The 15,359-nt window shown below is 41.4% G+C and overlaps 2 protein-coding genes across 2 annotated transcripts; both read left to right on the top strand.

Annotated features, from left to right (window-relative positions):
- Nucleotides 1-2,264: 2,264 nt before the first annotated feature.
- pth1a (parathyroid hormone 1a) lies at nucleotides 2,265-4,099 on the top strand. Its single transcript, XM_069714324.1, is given in 3 exon segments — nucleotides 2,265-2,995; nucleotides 2,997-3,109; nucleotides 3,253-4,099. Coding segments are annotated over 3 exon segments (405 nt in total). The 5' UTR covers nucleotides 2,265-2,974; the 3' UTR covers nucleotides 3,524-4,099.
- A 2,330-nt stretch (nucleotides 4,100-6,429) lies between these two features.
- btbd10a (BTB (POZ) domain containing 10a) lies at nucleotides 6,430-13,551 on the top strand. The gene is made up of 5 exons (XM_069714298.1): nucleotides 6,430-6,822; nucleotides 10,737-11,014; nucleotides 11,145-11,463; nucleotides 13,130-13,232; nucleotides 13,534-13,551. Exons 1-5 carry the CDS (start codon nucleotides 6,695-6,697, stop codon nucleotides 13,549-13,551), a joined length of 846 nt encoding a protein of 281 aa, XP_069570399.1. The 5' UTR covers nucleotides 6,430-6,694.
- The last annotated feature ends 1,808 nt before the right edge of the window (nucleotides 13,552-15,359 follow it).

Raw genomic sequence — 15,359 nt, 5'->3', positions numbered from 1 at the left:
GCTGGTATGTAAACAACTTTACTAACCGGCCACTTGAAAGCATTTGTTTATGGATCAACAGCTGCACGAGCTGTCTTCAGGGGATAACGCCGTTTCATTTAGCTTTTTTCTTTTACGACAAAATGGGTGTTTTTCTTTTGCTGGGATCCAGTTCGACATCCATTCTGGAGCTGCTTGGCATCATGTCACGCTCTGACTTCTCCGCTGATGCCGTCATTCTCTCTTCTTTTTTTTTTTTTTCTCCCAGAGGAGGTCTGATGATCAATAAACCCGTCAGAGATGATCAACCGTGTCGCAGTTCACGCAAGAGCTCCAGTTTTGTTCTCCCAAAATGACACTTTCCCCGGATCTTCTCAAAACGTGAGATAGCCTACGGACAACCTCCATAGAAGAGCCTAATCACCAAACTTTTGTCTGATCTTTGTTTCACACGGTGCGTCGTAACAGATCCATCCTCAGCTCCTGCTACATTTAGAAAAACTCATGCCTCAGTGGTTACCTAATGTGCGGCGTATGCGACCCGTGCTAAGTCGCAGGGGGGTTGCTTCTTCTCAGCTTCAGCTATTCGGTCTTGTGGATCAATCACTCTTGGGACATCTGAAGAGGGTGGGGGTAAGAAGAGGGCTTGACCCAAAATGTCCCAAATGACAGAAATAAAGGGGAGCGGGAGATATATATTTAACAAATAATTATGATTATTCAGCTTTTCTTTCAGAGAGAGCTATTAAGGATGTTTTTCCTCTGCAATATTTTATTTTTTCGAACACATTTACCCTTCAAGTGATGCGAAAAAGAACAGCTTGTGGGATTTGATCCTGACAAGTAGTGACAAATAAATCAATCAAATATATAGCTTGATTGCATGTTTCAGCAGTCGTACAGTTAGCAGCACAGGTTAAAAGGACAGAGTTGAAAACGCAGAAAGAAATTGCTTTCGAAATGCTGCAGAGAGACTAAATAAATTCACCTTCAAAATGAAGACGTGTGCTCTTAGATTACGAGTAATTAGCAGCCAGTTGGTGAAGTAACTAAAGATTTTAAATACCATCACCGTAGGTGATGCAAAAAAAAAAAAATCAAATTATGTTATTTTTGTGAAACTACTCCCCAAATGCTCCCAAATAATGACATGAATATTTATTTATAGAGCAATTAACTAAAGAAATAAAAACCTAATCTATTTAGTATTTGAAGAAAAGTTTGTGAAGATACGTGGTCGGTCGAGTCGTTCCAAGCATCACGGAGGACTTGTCAAAGCTCTACTGTGGATTTAAAACGGCACGTTTCTGTGCTTTTCTGTCTCTTTATGTGAAATCTCAAAGTGACTGGATGACGTTGAAATCGGGGTTTTTGCGTGGCACATACCATCGGTTGCAGGAACCTCTTCTTGTAACCGACGCCATAGTTGTTTATGGCTGTTTGTGTTTAAATATCTAAAGTGGCTTTATAGGAGATTACCCCATTAACTTTTTCAACAATTGTTGTAATTCAATGCAAACATAATCTGTTTATGTCTCTGCGGATTCTCCAGACGCAAGACGGTGACGTCGGCAGGCATCACCCGACGACACGCCTCGTGAACTCCCGCTTATACTCTGCGATTCAGGACGTTTCCTCTGACGTCGGGTCGGTGTAAAAGCTCCCCTTTTTTGGGGCGGGGGCAACTCATTACAACAATGTTAATTCTTGAGTAAGGAGTCTATGTAACCGGGGAGACTCCCCCCCCCGATGGCCGCAGAGTCCCATAAATCCATCCGAATGTTGGGCGCTATTGTTGGGAGGCCGGACAAAAAAGGTCACATCAGATGTGGACTAATGGATCTGGCCCGGCCGGCAGAAATGGAGAACAAATAAAAAGAGGAGCGTGTAAAATTGAAAATGTGAAGGGGAAAGTTCTGCATTTAAAAAAAAACAAAAAAACTCTTGGGAACATGTAGTTTTGAATGGATCTTATGTAAAAAAAAAATAAAAAAAAAACACAATAAAATAGTCATCCATCCAGGTATTTTTTTATTTATTTTTTTTTTATTAAAAAAACTAATATTTCAGTTTGTGTTCCTGTTTAGAAAACACTAATAATGATATAAATAAAATGGCTGAAAATCACTACATATAATCAGAAATCAACTTTTTTATTTCTTTTTATCAGGACAATACTTGAACTGTCATAAGTTTAGAATAAAAATTTGGAAAAGTTTGGAACGTGTGTGTGTGTGTGTGTGTGTGTGTGTGTGTGTGTGTGTGTGTGTGTGTGTGTGTGTGTGTGTGTGTGTGTGTGTGTGTGTGTGTGTGTGTGTGTGTGTGTGTGTGTGTGTGTGTGTGTGAGGGTATTTGGGTTCAACGTGCACAGCCGTTCATTTTGACCTGGTATGACAGTGGTGAAAAGCCCCAGAGCTCAAAGGTGTTGTCATTCCTGCTCCCCCACCCCTCACCCCCACCAGCCCCCCAGCCCTCCACCCCCTCCACCCTCCACCCATCTCGAGGAGCTGGAGGTATGACATCAACAGCAATAATAATGAAGGCAGCTCATCAATGACTGCTGGAACCCCCCCCCCATCCCACTCTCCCCCCACGGGGGGGGGGCTATAAAAAGGGGAACTTAGGTGGGGGAGTCCGGAGTGCTTATCGTAACTGATAGGAGCTAAACACCAGCAGACCAGAGGGACTCACTTTGAGAGAGGAACAACAATTTGACTTTTTTCAGACCGAGAAGCCACCAACACAGGTATGTTCAACTCGCCCATGTCATTCAACCACAGGCGTAAAGATTATCTTGTATTGTTGTTGTTTTTTAAATTGATTAATTTGTATATTTTAGGTGGAAAATGTCATATATTTTATTTTTTTCAACATGTAAGCAGGATATAGGGGATTTCGTGATCTAGATGCTAAATAAAAAACACAAGTATGAATAAGGTCAGGTGTGTTATTAAGATTGGTGTTAAAATGTTGTAAAAAAAAAAAAAAAAAAAACATGATTTTGACACTTTCTCATTTTTTTACTTTCACAGGTCATCAAGGTCAACATGCAACAAATGGACTATAAACTCCTGTTCATTTCACTCTGCGTCTTACACCTCTCCATTCACTGTAAAGGGCGCCCCATCAGGTAATTTATCCACCTCTCTCGCTCGCTCTCTCTTTCCTCTTTCAGATCAATTAAGATCACCTTTCACCGACAGAAAGCTCCATTATCACCACCGGTTACTGCAATGTCAAAGCTAACCGGTTCCTATTTATCCCCGCGTACAGAAAGAGGACGGTGAGTGAAGTCCAGCTCATGCACAACCTCGGAGAGCACAAGCAGGTGCTGGAGCGCCGGGAGTGGCTGCAGATGAGGCTGCGGGGCATCCACACGGCCGCGGCCTGGGACGGCAGCGGCGGGCCGGAGGCGGCGACGGAGGGCCGGAGCAGGAGGAGGCTGCGTCCCGAGGACCTGCCGGAGATGGGCGACCTGACCCCCGAGGAGATCCAGCACGCCTTGAACTACCTGGAAAAGCTCTTCAAGTCCAAGCAGTCCTGATTTGTACTGGGGTTTTTTTCTTAAGATTTTTCTATACTTTCCAACATCCTTTTTTTTTTTTTTTTTTTACACGATTTTAGAGCTACTTTGTGTTTTCCTATTTAGTCTGAAACGTTTTTAGACTTCTGTACGTGTTATTCATATTTTTTTCTCAGTGTACTTTTACATTTTGACTTATATTTATTGAATTTTATTTATGAATTCTTTATTTATGAAACTGTGCCTCCATGAGGCACGAGCTGTTGTATGCACTTTTAGCTGATGGGTTGTGTAAACCATTCAGAAAGCTTCTTACTTCTAAGAGCTGGCGGAGATATAAACAATCGGACCAACTGTTTTCTTTTTAATGATTTGACAATGTCCTTATTAACGGACATTCCTCGTCTTTAATTTCAAATCAGTTTAATCTAGTTTACTTCACTTAATTTGTATGTGTACTCGCTAAATATTTGACTTTTTAAAGTCAAAACAGATAGGCTTAATAATAGCTATTTTATGCACTTCGACATTAAATAAATTGTATATTTTTGTATGTATAACTAGGCCTATTCTTAGGCTAAGGAGTGTATGATACGAATGGACTAAAATAATTGAAATAAAACGTTGTTGTTTTGTTTGGTCATTTGTGAACTTGATACCTCGAAACGTAACACGGGGGGAACTGTCACTTTAAGTTAGTTAAACAACTTGAATATGACGACCTCCGAAATTGGCTTTTAAGATGAAAAAAAAGAGATGACGTAGAAACATGATTAGGAGATCTGTAACTTGGAACATTTAATTACAATATGCTAATGTAATGCACATTAAGCAGCAATAAAATTACATTAAAACGAAGGTCATTACGGTCGTTAAAACTTTAAAAACAGAACGAGTGCAATATTCTCTGTATGTGCTGTGATTCAGAAGGTCGTTCCTGTTTGCCAATATTAGATGATCTGAGATTGTAAAGATGCGTTGGGTCGCTTTGAATAAGCTTCAACGTCAACCATAAGGACACACGCGCAGGTTTATTCTTCTCCAATGGGCGGTTCGGTATATTTCAAGTTGTTTTTTGTTGTAAGCTTCCTTTCCATTATAAATCCAGTCCAGCACGTCTTTAGTCAGTTTTCTGAATGCACCTCGGGTTGTTTTTTTTCCCACCACAATAAGACAGCAGATTTTTAGTTTGTCCTCTTGAGAATAAACGTCTCATCAAATCACATCTTTTTTTCCCCTTTTTTTCTGCGCTATGGATCGCGACGGATATCACTAAAAGGCTCGACAAAGTAGTGTGTCCCAGTTGTATGTACGCTGCATGCAGAAGTGCTTTGTAGAAGTGTAGCTTCAGTACGTACTTAAAGGAAAACAAGTATGTGATTCGAAACGCCACTTGTATATAAAAGTGGACGTAGCTTCCAGGTCTACAAAAAATTAGGCCAGGCCTTAAACTGCAATACCACTGAGTGCCACAAGAGGTCGGCTCTAAAAAAATAAATTAAAAAAAAGAAAAAAAAAGCCTCCATTGACTCCCATTCACTTTCTCATGAAATACCGAAGTATTGACAATGAAGTCACTTTGGTGTCGTTTGCTAAAGTCTCGCTTTCTTATTCGTTTTCTGGTGTTGCATCTAAAAACAATCCCCTCATTGATTTATGTATTAGGCCTCAAAAAGCGGTATTTTGGGATCTGTTTGGATCGACAGGCCAGGCGCAGTCCGGTTTCTGCTATAAGTTGGCGGGGCGTTGTGTCCTCAGATTTCCAATCAGAATCGCCGCTTGCTCTTCTAAATATGGTCACTTCCGTCTCCAAAAAAAAACAGCAAGATGGCTGGATGTTTTTTTTTGCAATTGTGTGAACAGAATTTGAGTGAATGACATTTTTCAATGCCTAAAAAACAAAGTCTTGAATCTTATACCTTTTAACAATGAAAAATGGGAGCGAAAAAACAAAAATGATGTTTTTGTCAATCACCTTTTGGCAAGAAACCTGTCTAATTAGGGCCTAAAAATGGACCGGATTCATGTAGTTTGGCTATGAATTTCCGTGATAAAATGACATGTTGATGTTATATATGCATTTGAATTTGATCTTGATGTGGAAGAAGAAAAACATTTGAGAAATCAGTGATTCTCATGCCGGCCTGTGCTTTGGGAACTCAGTGCGTCTGTGAGTAGTTACAGTCACCGTTTTTGTCTTCTCTATTTAACAAACTGTCCCAGACAGTCCTGCAGAGGGCCACTCAACCAAGTGGTCTGACTTCTGGATGCTGCCTTCAAGTCATTCAGGGAAAAAAAATTATATAGTGAGTCTGGAAAAAATAAAAAGTTTATATAACAGTGGAAAACTGGCTTGCACCTTTAAAATCAAAACCAAACTAACATACACAAATTAAGAAATCAGTCAAAGTTAATGTAGCCTATATATATTATCTTCTTTTCGTACTGGTGCACAATTAAAGCAACACAAATAAGATAAGACTGGAAAAATTTCATCTGGCAATGCAGTCGAATATGTTTACAAGTTTTAGTACACAGTACACAACTATTACATTACTATTTGACTGAAACAGTATTTTACCTCGCGTTGGGAATATTTCAAAGGTTATGCACGACTGACAACATTTCCGTTTACAAGCCGGCGAAATTGACTGAATGGTGTGTTCAATGTCCGTGATATAGCCCACTGTTCAAATCGAGAATTTTTTTTTTTTTTAATTCTAACGTGATGAACACTTTTAATCGGATTTGACCTTAAATATCATCATTCATAAAAAAAAAATAATAATAATAAAAAAAAAAAATCCGTCTAATTCAACGAGCTGCGGTGGCTAAACGAACCGTTGAGCATTCCCCGGAGTGGCAGCTTTTTTTTTTCTTTTTTCCGAGGCGGTCCTTGAAGGCATCATCCCTCTGATTCAGTCAAGTAGCACGCGGCCATTCACAGTTTAAGGTCCCTCCGGTGGCTCTGGATGAATAGCCGGTGCGCGCGCGCCTCGTAGACACGGTTTCTTTTTCTTTTTTTTTTTTTTCTCCCTCCTTTGGTTTCTTCTTCACACAAAAAAAAAAAAAAAAAAAAAAAAAAGAAAGAAAGAAAGAAGCTCCGGGGCGAAGCGGCAGGATTCTACGCGGCGAGTCGGAGTCTCCCGGTCGGATGTGTGCGAGAAACGATGCCGGTGAAGTTGGAAAGTAATGAGCGAGGATGCTGAAGCTGCCGGAAAGCCCGCTTTGTTCGGAGGAGCGCAGGGCTTTTGTGCCGCCGTCATCCCGCAGCTCGTCCCTTGCTGCTTTGTCTTCACTTGGCCCTCTGATACCGACCGGTAGGTACACGCGTCCGCTTTAAAAAACAACAACAAAAAACAACAAAACACCGAGGTTCTTTCCGCTTCTTCTTTATTTATTCTTTATTTATTTTTATTAATTTTTTAGCTTTGTCATTGTATTGCACGTGCACACTTGCTAAGCTATTATTTACTGTAAATGAAAAGAAATTAAAATAGTCACCCACCCCCCGCAGCCCCGCTCAACACCCCCCCCCCCCCCCACAAAAAAAAGGAAGCAAATCCCGGGACCAGCGTCCCATCAGAGATAGTCAGTGTAGTCTTATGATATCTTCACAGTTGTCCTTCTACATTGCAGGTGATGAGAAATCACCATATCATCTCACGTTTATTATTTTAAATCACATTATTTCTCTCTGAGGGAAAGAACTATGTCCACGCTATTGGTTGTTGTTGTTTTTAAAGGGATAATTCCCTGTTTTTTTTTTTTTTTTTTAATGTTGTACGTCCTGTATTCATTTGCTGCATCTCAACCCCCGTGGCTTTGCTGCACGGAGCAGCAGGGAAAGCAGCCCCCCCCCCCCCCCTTTTTTATTTTTTTTATTTTCTCCCTCTCTCTCTCTGCCTTTTGCCCATCAGTGTGTCAGTGTCAGCAGCCCCCTAAATAATAGATTGGACCCCCCGCTCCTGGGGCTCTCACCTCGTGCTTTTAATAGACTGCCCGGGGGGGGGGGGGGCGCCTTTGCGTCCTCGTCCTGAGTTATTGTGTCTTCAGACGTGTTAGAGAACTTGACTCGTTCCCAACACGTTAAACGTGCCCCCCCCCCCACCGTCACGGTAATTGTGCTATCAGAGGAGGTGGTGCCCCAGAAACAGGAAATTGGACAAATATTGGTGCACCCCTCTACTTCCTCCTATGAGAGGATCATGCCAGCCCCCCACCCCCCCACCCCCTCCCGGGGTTGAAATATTCTTCAGTTCCTTTGTTCCCTTTGCTCTATACCTTGGCTACCGGCTGCCAGCCTGTTTTTTCTTTTTTATTATTATTCTTTTTTATTATTATTATGATGATCCTGCCAAGCATTAAAATCCCATCGGTGATTATAAAATTTAAAAAAAAAAAAAAAAACATGCTCTGATGCTGTGTCAAGCTGGCAATGGTATAAAAACATAAATAAATAAATAAAAACACTCATGTCTTGCTAGATCTTTTTAATTATGAATTTTTAAAAAGGGGTTCTCATCAGTATAATGTTCTGTGCTTTTTTTCTTTTATATGAATGGCCTTCAGTGTTGTTTTCACATTATAATCTCTAGAGTCTGTTACATGTGCAAGAGAGGGTTTTTTTTTTTGGTCCTCTGAGCGGGTCAGTCGGTTCACCTAAAGACACCGAAGCAGAGGTGTGTGTGTGTGTGTGTGTGTGTGTGTGTGTGTGTGTGTGTGTGTGTGTGTGTGTGTGTGTGTGTGTGTGTGTGTGTGTGTGTGTGCGCACACACATCTCTTCCCCTCCCTCAGCTACTACGGTGTGACCCTCATCTTCAAGGACGTCTGCAGCGATACGCGTTGTAAACAGAGAAGATCGGCTTTTTTTTTTTTTTTTTTTTCCCATTTATATGCCGAGATAAATTAAGAATTTAACTGCGCTTTGATTTTTATTAAAAAAAATATTATATTTTTTTGTGCCGTTACAAAATACCTTGTGAATCTGCTCGTTTTTTGTTTGTTTTTGTAGGAGTTTCTTCCTCGTTATGAGGCCGATGGGGGCCGATCCACCCGTGACCTTGACTGTAGGTGTTTGTTTAAATCGAAGTGATGTAAAGTCGCCAACCTGCACCTTTTTTTTTTTTTTTTTGGGATCGACAGTCTTGTCACATTAATCTGATCAGACGGTCAACCAGTTCGGAAAGTCTCGTCTCCTTCCGACCTCCTCTTCGCCTTCATTTTCCTACACGGTCATCATCATTATCATCATCATCATCATCATATTTCTCTCAGGAGAGCCGCGCTCGCTCTTCATTACCGAGACCTGGATCGCGTTTCCGCCTCAGAAGCTCGGCGCTATCGATCAGATATCCGGCTGCAGCGTCGCAGTGGAAATGAAACGGATCCGTTCAAATCAAACACAAATGCCTGGAAGTAATTCATCCTAATATAACAAAACGATGTGTTTTTTTTAATCAATACCAAAAACCTAGAATATATCACGTTATATAGAAATCCCCCCCCCCAAAAAAAAAAAAAAAAACAGTTTGTGTAACGCACTCATGTTTTATTGTTATTATCAGGTGAGACGTGTGGCTACTTATTAATTATTTTTTTTAATTTACTACCAAATATCCGGTTGCGTATGATTAGCTAGCAGCAATATTCTGCTTTTCCCAGCTTTTAAATTCAAGCTACATTAAAAAAAAAAAAAAAAAAGTCTGAACGGATCATCAGAAAATGAATTAGTAACCGTTTAAAGTCAAGTAAAAGCTGCCGAATGTTTGATGTTTCCATTTTTTTTTTTAATTTTAAACTATAAATATTCGTTTTTTTTGTTTTTTTCTAGTCGTACGTTGCTGGAAACCGACGATCTTTCGGTTTCTGTTGGACACAATGAGACGTTTGATGACCTCATCTCGGGTCCACGGAAGTTGTGGCGGGATGAAGTTCAAAGGCTAAATATTCTGTAGAAATAATAATATAGCATTAATTTAACACTTGTGACGAGGCCACATTTCCCCTAAAACCCTGCTTACTTATTGCTTAAATCAGTCGACTTATTTTAGGAAATTTTTGTTTGGAAAAATGCCGACTTTGCGGTGCAAAATACCTTCAGCAGAACTCCTACGGAGGACCGTTTGTTTCTGGGGGTTTTTGGTGGAAGTAAATGGCGGGAATTTTTCAAGCGAATCTTGCAGCGATTGCTCTAAAATTTGTGGCTTAAACAAAATCTGGGATTTTTATTCCAGTAACAGAATTTTTTGTTAATATTTCCACTTTTGTGTTTAAAAAAAAAAAAAGCGTTGGAAAGAATGAACGACTTCTTTTGAACGTTTCCTCAAAGGGTGGAGAGGCTTGTTGAGCTATCAGTCCCGACAAAAAAAAAAAATATCTCAGGAAAAACACACACACACACACACACACACACACACACACACACACACACACACACACACACACACACACACACACACACACACATCTCGTGAAGCAAAGTAAAACAGTCAAGTCCATTTTTTTGGTTTGTTGTCCTGTAGCTAAAACGAGTCGCGCTCGCTCAGCATCGTTTCACATGGATACACTCTCTAATGGATGCTGGAGCAAGTGTGTGTGTGTGTGTGTGTGTGTGTGTGTGTGTGTGTGTGTGTGTGTGTGTGTGTGTGTGTGTGTGTGTGTGTGTGTGTGTGTGTGTGTAGCTGGAGGTTGGTGGAAGCTCACAGTGCTACTATAGACCCGCTTCCTTTTGAGGCTTATTTTGTAATTAATGACAGGATTATTTTCCGATGGACCGCCGGAAAAAAAGTAAACTGTTGAGAGTTAATTGAGCTTAATGTCACGCAGGACATTTTCATGGAAGGAGTTGAATGGGAGTCAATGGAAACCGTCACTTTTTTTTTTTTTTTTTTTTAGAGCCAACCTCTAGTGGCACTCGGTGGTATTGCAGTTTAAAGGGCACTTCCGCCATCGGCCTCATTTTTCGACGACGGTTTCAATTCATTTCCAACTGCTCGAACAGGAAGTCGATGAAAACTGTTCAGTAGCTGGAAGCTCGTGCGAGTCGTGTAAGGAATCATAGTTGGAGGTTTTACACAATGTCGTTATTATAGTGTTAAAACTGCCAGAAATTGAATTTCCGTTTCTTCTTCTACTCTTAAAAACAAACTCGATCACATTTATTTTTTTGTTGTTTTTCTTCGCCAGCTCTCATTTTATGTTTATTTCTGATGTTCTCTCATCTCTACACCAGCGAGCCGTGTGGTCTGTCGGCGTTGGACCGCAACCAGCAGCAGCAGCAGCAGGTCCGGACCATGAGTCTGTACGGGTCCGGTGCCTGTGGTGGTCCCAGTGGTGGGGCGAGAGGAGGAGGAGGAGGAGGAGGAAGAGCAGGAGGAGGAGGAGGAGGAGGAGGGGACCATCACCAGCGACGGCGCTCCAGCGATCGCTCACGTGACTCCTCCCACGACAGAGGCGAGAGCCAGCTGACGCCCTGCATCAGGAACGTCACTTCCCCGACCCGGCAGCACGGTGAGGAAGCGAAACGGCGGATATATATATATATATATGTATATATATATATTATTATATTTATATGTGTAAAAAACCTCAAAGGTCAAAGCTCACCTCAAGCGTGTCCTCCTCTCACTCCTCCCCGCAGACCGCGAACGCGGCGACGGAGGCTCCTCCTCCCGCTCCTCCAGCCCTCGCCCCCCCAGGGCGTTGCTCCCTTACGCCCACGTAGAGGGAGTCCTGATCGGGGGGGGTCACGTACCTCGGCCCCTCGGCCCCCCCGGAGCCGACCGCCACGCCAAAGCCGCGGGCCAGGGAGCCTGCGACATGATCTACGTGTACGACCTCGGCAAGGAGCACCGCGGCGGGCCGAGGCTCGGCGAGCGCGTCACGCTGATCGTGGACAACACGAGATTCGTGGTGGATCCCGCCATCTTCACGGCTCAACCCAACACCATGCTGGGCAGGTAAAGACACCGGTTTAAAAAAAAACAACAAAAAAAAACAAAAACAACTTCAAAAATCAGACCACATCTCGATGTATCTTCATTTTTATTTTCCTCTTTTGAAGTTGCTTTACTTTCATACTAAAAAAAAAAAGCACAAAATACAAACATAGATGCAATAAAATATATATATAATGTTGTAAAATGTATTTAAAAAAAAGTCAGACGGCTCCATGTTTTTTTTTGTAAAAAGCCAGTGTGAACTACACTAAAAACTACGAGTCAAAAACTGTATCTTTATTTTCCAAATGCAGCAAAACTACAGGTGGAAAAAAAAAAAAACAACTCCACAGACGGTTATGGATTAGTGTTATTAAAACCAATCAAATGTAACATATTTAGTAGATCATATATCTTTTTGAGGTGATTTGATTGTTATAGAAATCTGCTGATGACCAAGAAGTTCAACAATAACTTGCATATAAAGAAATGTTGACTGTTTTCAGCATTAAAAACGGAAAACAACCCCCCCCCCCCTCCCGTCTGGGATCCGCCGTAATCGTATCATGCCCGATAATATCGGTGAAAACCTGACGATTTAAAAATTGAAATTCATGTTGTGATAATTATTAAATACTCGTGAGTGTGCGGAAATTTCGCTCTGCAACTTTGTGTCCGTGTAGAAGTAGTTTGTTATTAAAAAAAATTAAAAAATCAATAAAAAAAAATCACGGTAACCATAAGTTACATTACGCAACAAGTAGGTCCGACCCAGCGCTCTGATTGGCCGACTGTACGTTTGGAACAAATCACCACGACAACACACCCTGCTCATCACGAGACATATCACTCCGCCTCCTCAACGGGGATGTTAATTAGAGTAGAATTTCACATCCTGTAGTTTCTACTCGTTATAGGTCTATTAGGCGTGACCCATTTGGTGAAGTCCTTTTTTGTCGCTTCTTGAAACGAACACTTCAAATTGTTAGCGTTGGTATTTTGTCGTATCGCGATTGCAGAAATATCCCGATAATTGTTTTATAGTTCCTCCGACAATTTACGTGAAATTTGTGCAAAATGTTGCAACCTTGCTTTCCTATTTCTGCGTTTTAATTTGAAAACCTGTTCGATACTTTTATCGAGAGGCCGAAGAGACGTAAACAAAACATTTCTCCGAATGTCCGATACGAGTTTTCTAACCGTGCTATTTCTGTGTATAATATTACTATTATTATTATTATTATTATTATTGTTATTATTCCCCCGCTGGCTTTAGTAAAGCTGCGTGGTTCTTATTTATTTATTTTCTTGTCGACCTTTCACTGCATTAACTGCCATCTGCCATCCCAGAAGCTAAAAGCTTTAACTGGACTGAAAGAACAGCGACCTGCTCCTTTTTCTTTTTTCAGCTCAAAGCTTTTTTCCATTAGACTTCCTGTTTAAATCTCCAACAGGGAAACCACCAGTAAAGTTCTTATCAAGAGTCCCAAGACACTTCCTGCTTTTAAAAAAAAAAAAAGCACTTTAGCAACTTTTATAACAGATCAAAACATGCTGTTAAGGATTTTATTTATTTTATTTATTTTGCCAAGATTACACAAATTCTCAAGCTAAAGTTTTTTTTTCTGTTTTCTGTTTCAAGTTGTTTTTGATGTCTTTTTTTTTTTTTACATTTTTTTTTTTTTAGGATGTTCGGTTCTGGGCGGGAGAACAACTTTACTCGACCCAATGAAAAGGGAGAGTTCGAGGTGGCGGACGGCATCAGCTCCACCGTGTTCAGAGCCATCCTGGTGAGACACATCTTATTGATCTTTTACATGTATATCGCTTTCTTTGCCTCCTTTTTGTTGTTTTCTTTTCTCCAGCCCTTGGTTATATGCTGCCTCCTTCCTCTCATCTTTTTTTTTTTTATATCCTCCATCTTCTCTCCCTTCTCCTCTTCCTCCTCCCCCTCCCCCCCTCCTTCCCCTTCTGGCCGCCATGTTTTATTCACTTCCTAATTCCTCTTCCATCCCATCTCCCCTCCGCCATCCTTTCGTGTTCGTGCGGATATATCTCTCGGTGCACCTTTTCTCCGCTCTGCCCTCGAAGCCTTTAACGTCCCGCTGAGTCCGTCGTTGCTGCTCGCCTACAAGTTTTTAAGGTCTCTCTTCGCAGAATTTATATTTTATTTTGGGAGTTTGACGTTTTTGCAATGTCTAGTTGGGAATAAGTTGCATCTAATTTTTCTTTAAAAAAAAAAAAAATTAATAATGCAGCTTACTCGCCGAGGGGACCACGATCACCAAACGAGCTGACGATGTAGCTCGTAAAGCTGCAGCGTCAGCTCTTTTTTCGTTTGAAGAAACACTGCTGAGTGAGGCGTAAAGGTGGCGATCATGTATCTGGCGAGAATACGTCTCGGTAAATGACGGTGCACCGTGGTTACAAATAAGCCCCGCCCACCTACAGCTTAAAACCTGTCCAACTAGACACGCCTCCTCCCCCAAAACATACCGCTTTTTGAGGTCGTAATATATCTCATCAATCACGGGATTATTTTCAGACAGCCTGCCAGAAAACTAATAAGAATGACTCAGTTTAGTGGCACAATAATGAGCCGTGGGGGGGTAAAATTAATTTGGCTTTGTATTTCGTGAGAGAAGTTGAATGGGAGTCTATGGAGCCGGAGGCTTTCTGGAGCCGACCTCTAGTGGCCCTTGGTGGTATTGCAGCTCAAACGAACTCCCGCATCGGCTTCCCTTTTCAGACCCGGAAGCTACGTCCACGTTAAAATGCCCCAACTTTACAGCAGAAATAAAACATGTTTACAAAAACATAACAGTACAAAAGAAAAACCCGTCTCTATAGCTAATTTCCCGGTTCGTGACGACCCCACCGGATTTTTAATTTAACTTACCCATTTAAATGGTACTGAAGCTTAAGTTACCTATAATTAAGGATGGGGCTTCGTTGAGCCGATAGTGGAAACCTGACTCCACCAGAGCCTGTCAATCAAACAGATACACCCACCCCCCAAACGCCCTAAAAAAAAAGTTCCTTTTTAAGGCCTAACATCTAATTAATGGACAGGATTATTTCTATTTAAGACCGCCAGAAAAATAAGGACAAGAAGTGACTTTATTGAATGTATTGACTTTGTATTTCATAAAAAAAAAACGTAAAAAAAAAAGTTGAATGGAAGTCTATGGAGCCAGAGCCAACCCCCTAGTGGCCCTCGGTGGTATTGCAGTTTAAGGGACTTCATTTATGTTTTAATCAGACTGCCAGCTCCAAAAAAAAAAAAAAAATTTGCTGACTGCTTCTTTCACTCGTTAGGTCTTCTAGCTTACATATATATAAATATAAATAAAAACATCAACATGGACATGTTACCAAAAACAGATTCAAACTGGATCTTCTTCCTCCGGAGACGGTCTTTAACATCTGCGATCAAACCAACCAACCGTGGAAACGCCACCTGCTGGCGAAAGACGATGAGAGAGGAGAATCAAAACCTTTTTGATGAGACGGCTGCAGTTTCAAAAGTCCCCCCCCCCCCAAAAAAAAAAAAAAAAAAAACTCGTCTGAAAAATTGAATTTAAAAACTAAAGTCTTTGATGTAGCAGAGACTCGTGATTGTTTATTGATGCCGACTATAAAAAAAATATAAAAAACTGCAGCAGCTTCACGTCTCTTGCATAACGAGACGGAAACATGGCAGCGGAGGCATCGCGAGCGAGGACGGGAAGTAGTCCCGCTGAATGTCCCCACCCTCCTCCCACCCTCCCACCCTGTGACGGGCATCGGCAACGAAAGGATGCGGCTAATAAGTGCTTAGTTGTGGTGATTTTTTTTTTTTTTTTTTTGGGGGGATTAATTTCGGCATGAAAACAAACCCTCCAAAAAGAGAGCGAGGGGAAGAGATGAGCGGCCGA

This window comes from Brachyistius frenatus, unplaced genomic scaffold (genome assembly GCF_029030835.1).
Source record: "Brachyistius frenatus isolate BFR_SWC_R1_liver_20210118 unplaced genomic scaffold, ASM2903083v1 Contig_129, whole genome shotgun sequence".
In the NCBI taxonomy this organism is placed as follows: domain Eukaryota; kingdom Metazoa; phylum Chordata; class Actinopteri; family Embiotocidae; genus Brachyistius; species Brachyistius frenatus.
This window is presented reverse-complemented; position numbering and strand designations above follow the sequence as displayed.

What these genes read in the sequence shown, in the direction of transcription:
- btbd10a (XM_069714298.1), top strand. Translation starts at nt 6,695, where the DNA reads ATGAGCGAGGATGCTGAAGCTGCCGGAAAGCCCGCTTTGTTCGGAGGA. An exon ending in TTCCCCGACCCGGCAGCACG is followed by an intron (nt 11,015 to 11,144) that starts GTGAGGAAGCGA and finishes TCCTCCCCGCAG; the next exon opens with ACCGCGAACGCGGCGACGGA. An exon ending in CCCAACACCATGCTGGGCAG is followed by an intron (nt 11,464 to 13,129) that starts GTAAAGACACCG and finishes TTTTTTTTTTAG; the next exon opens with GATGTTCGGTTCTGGGCGGG.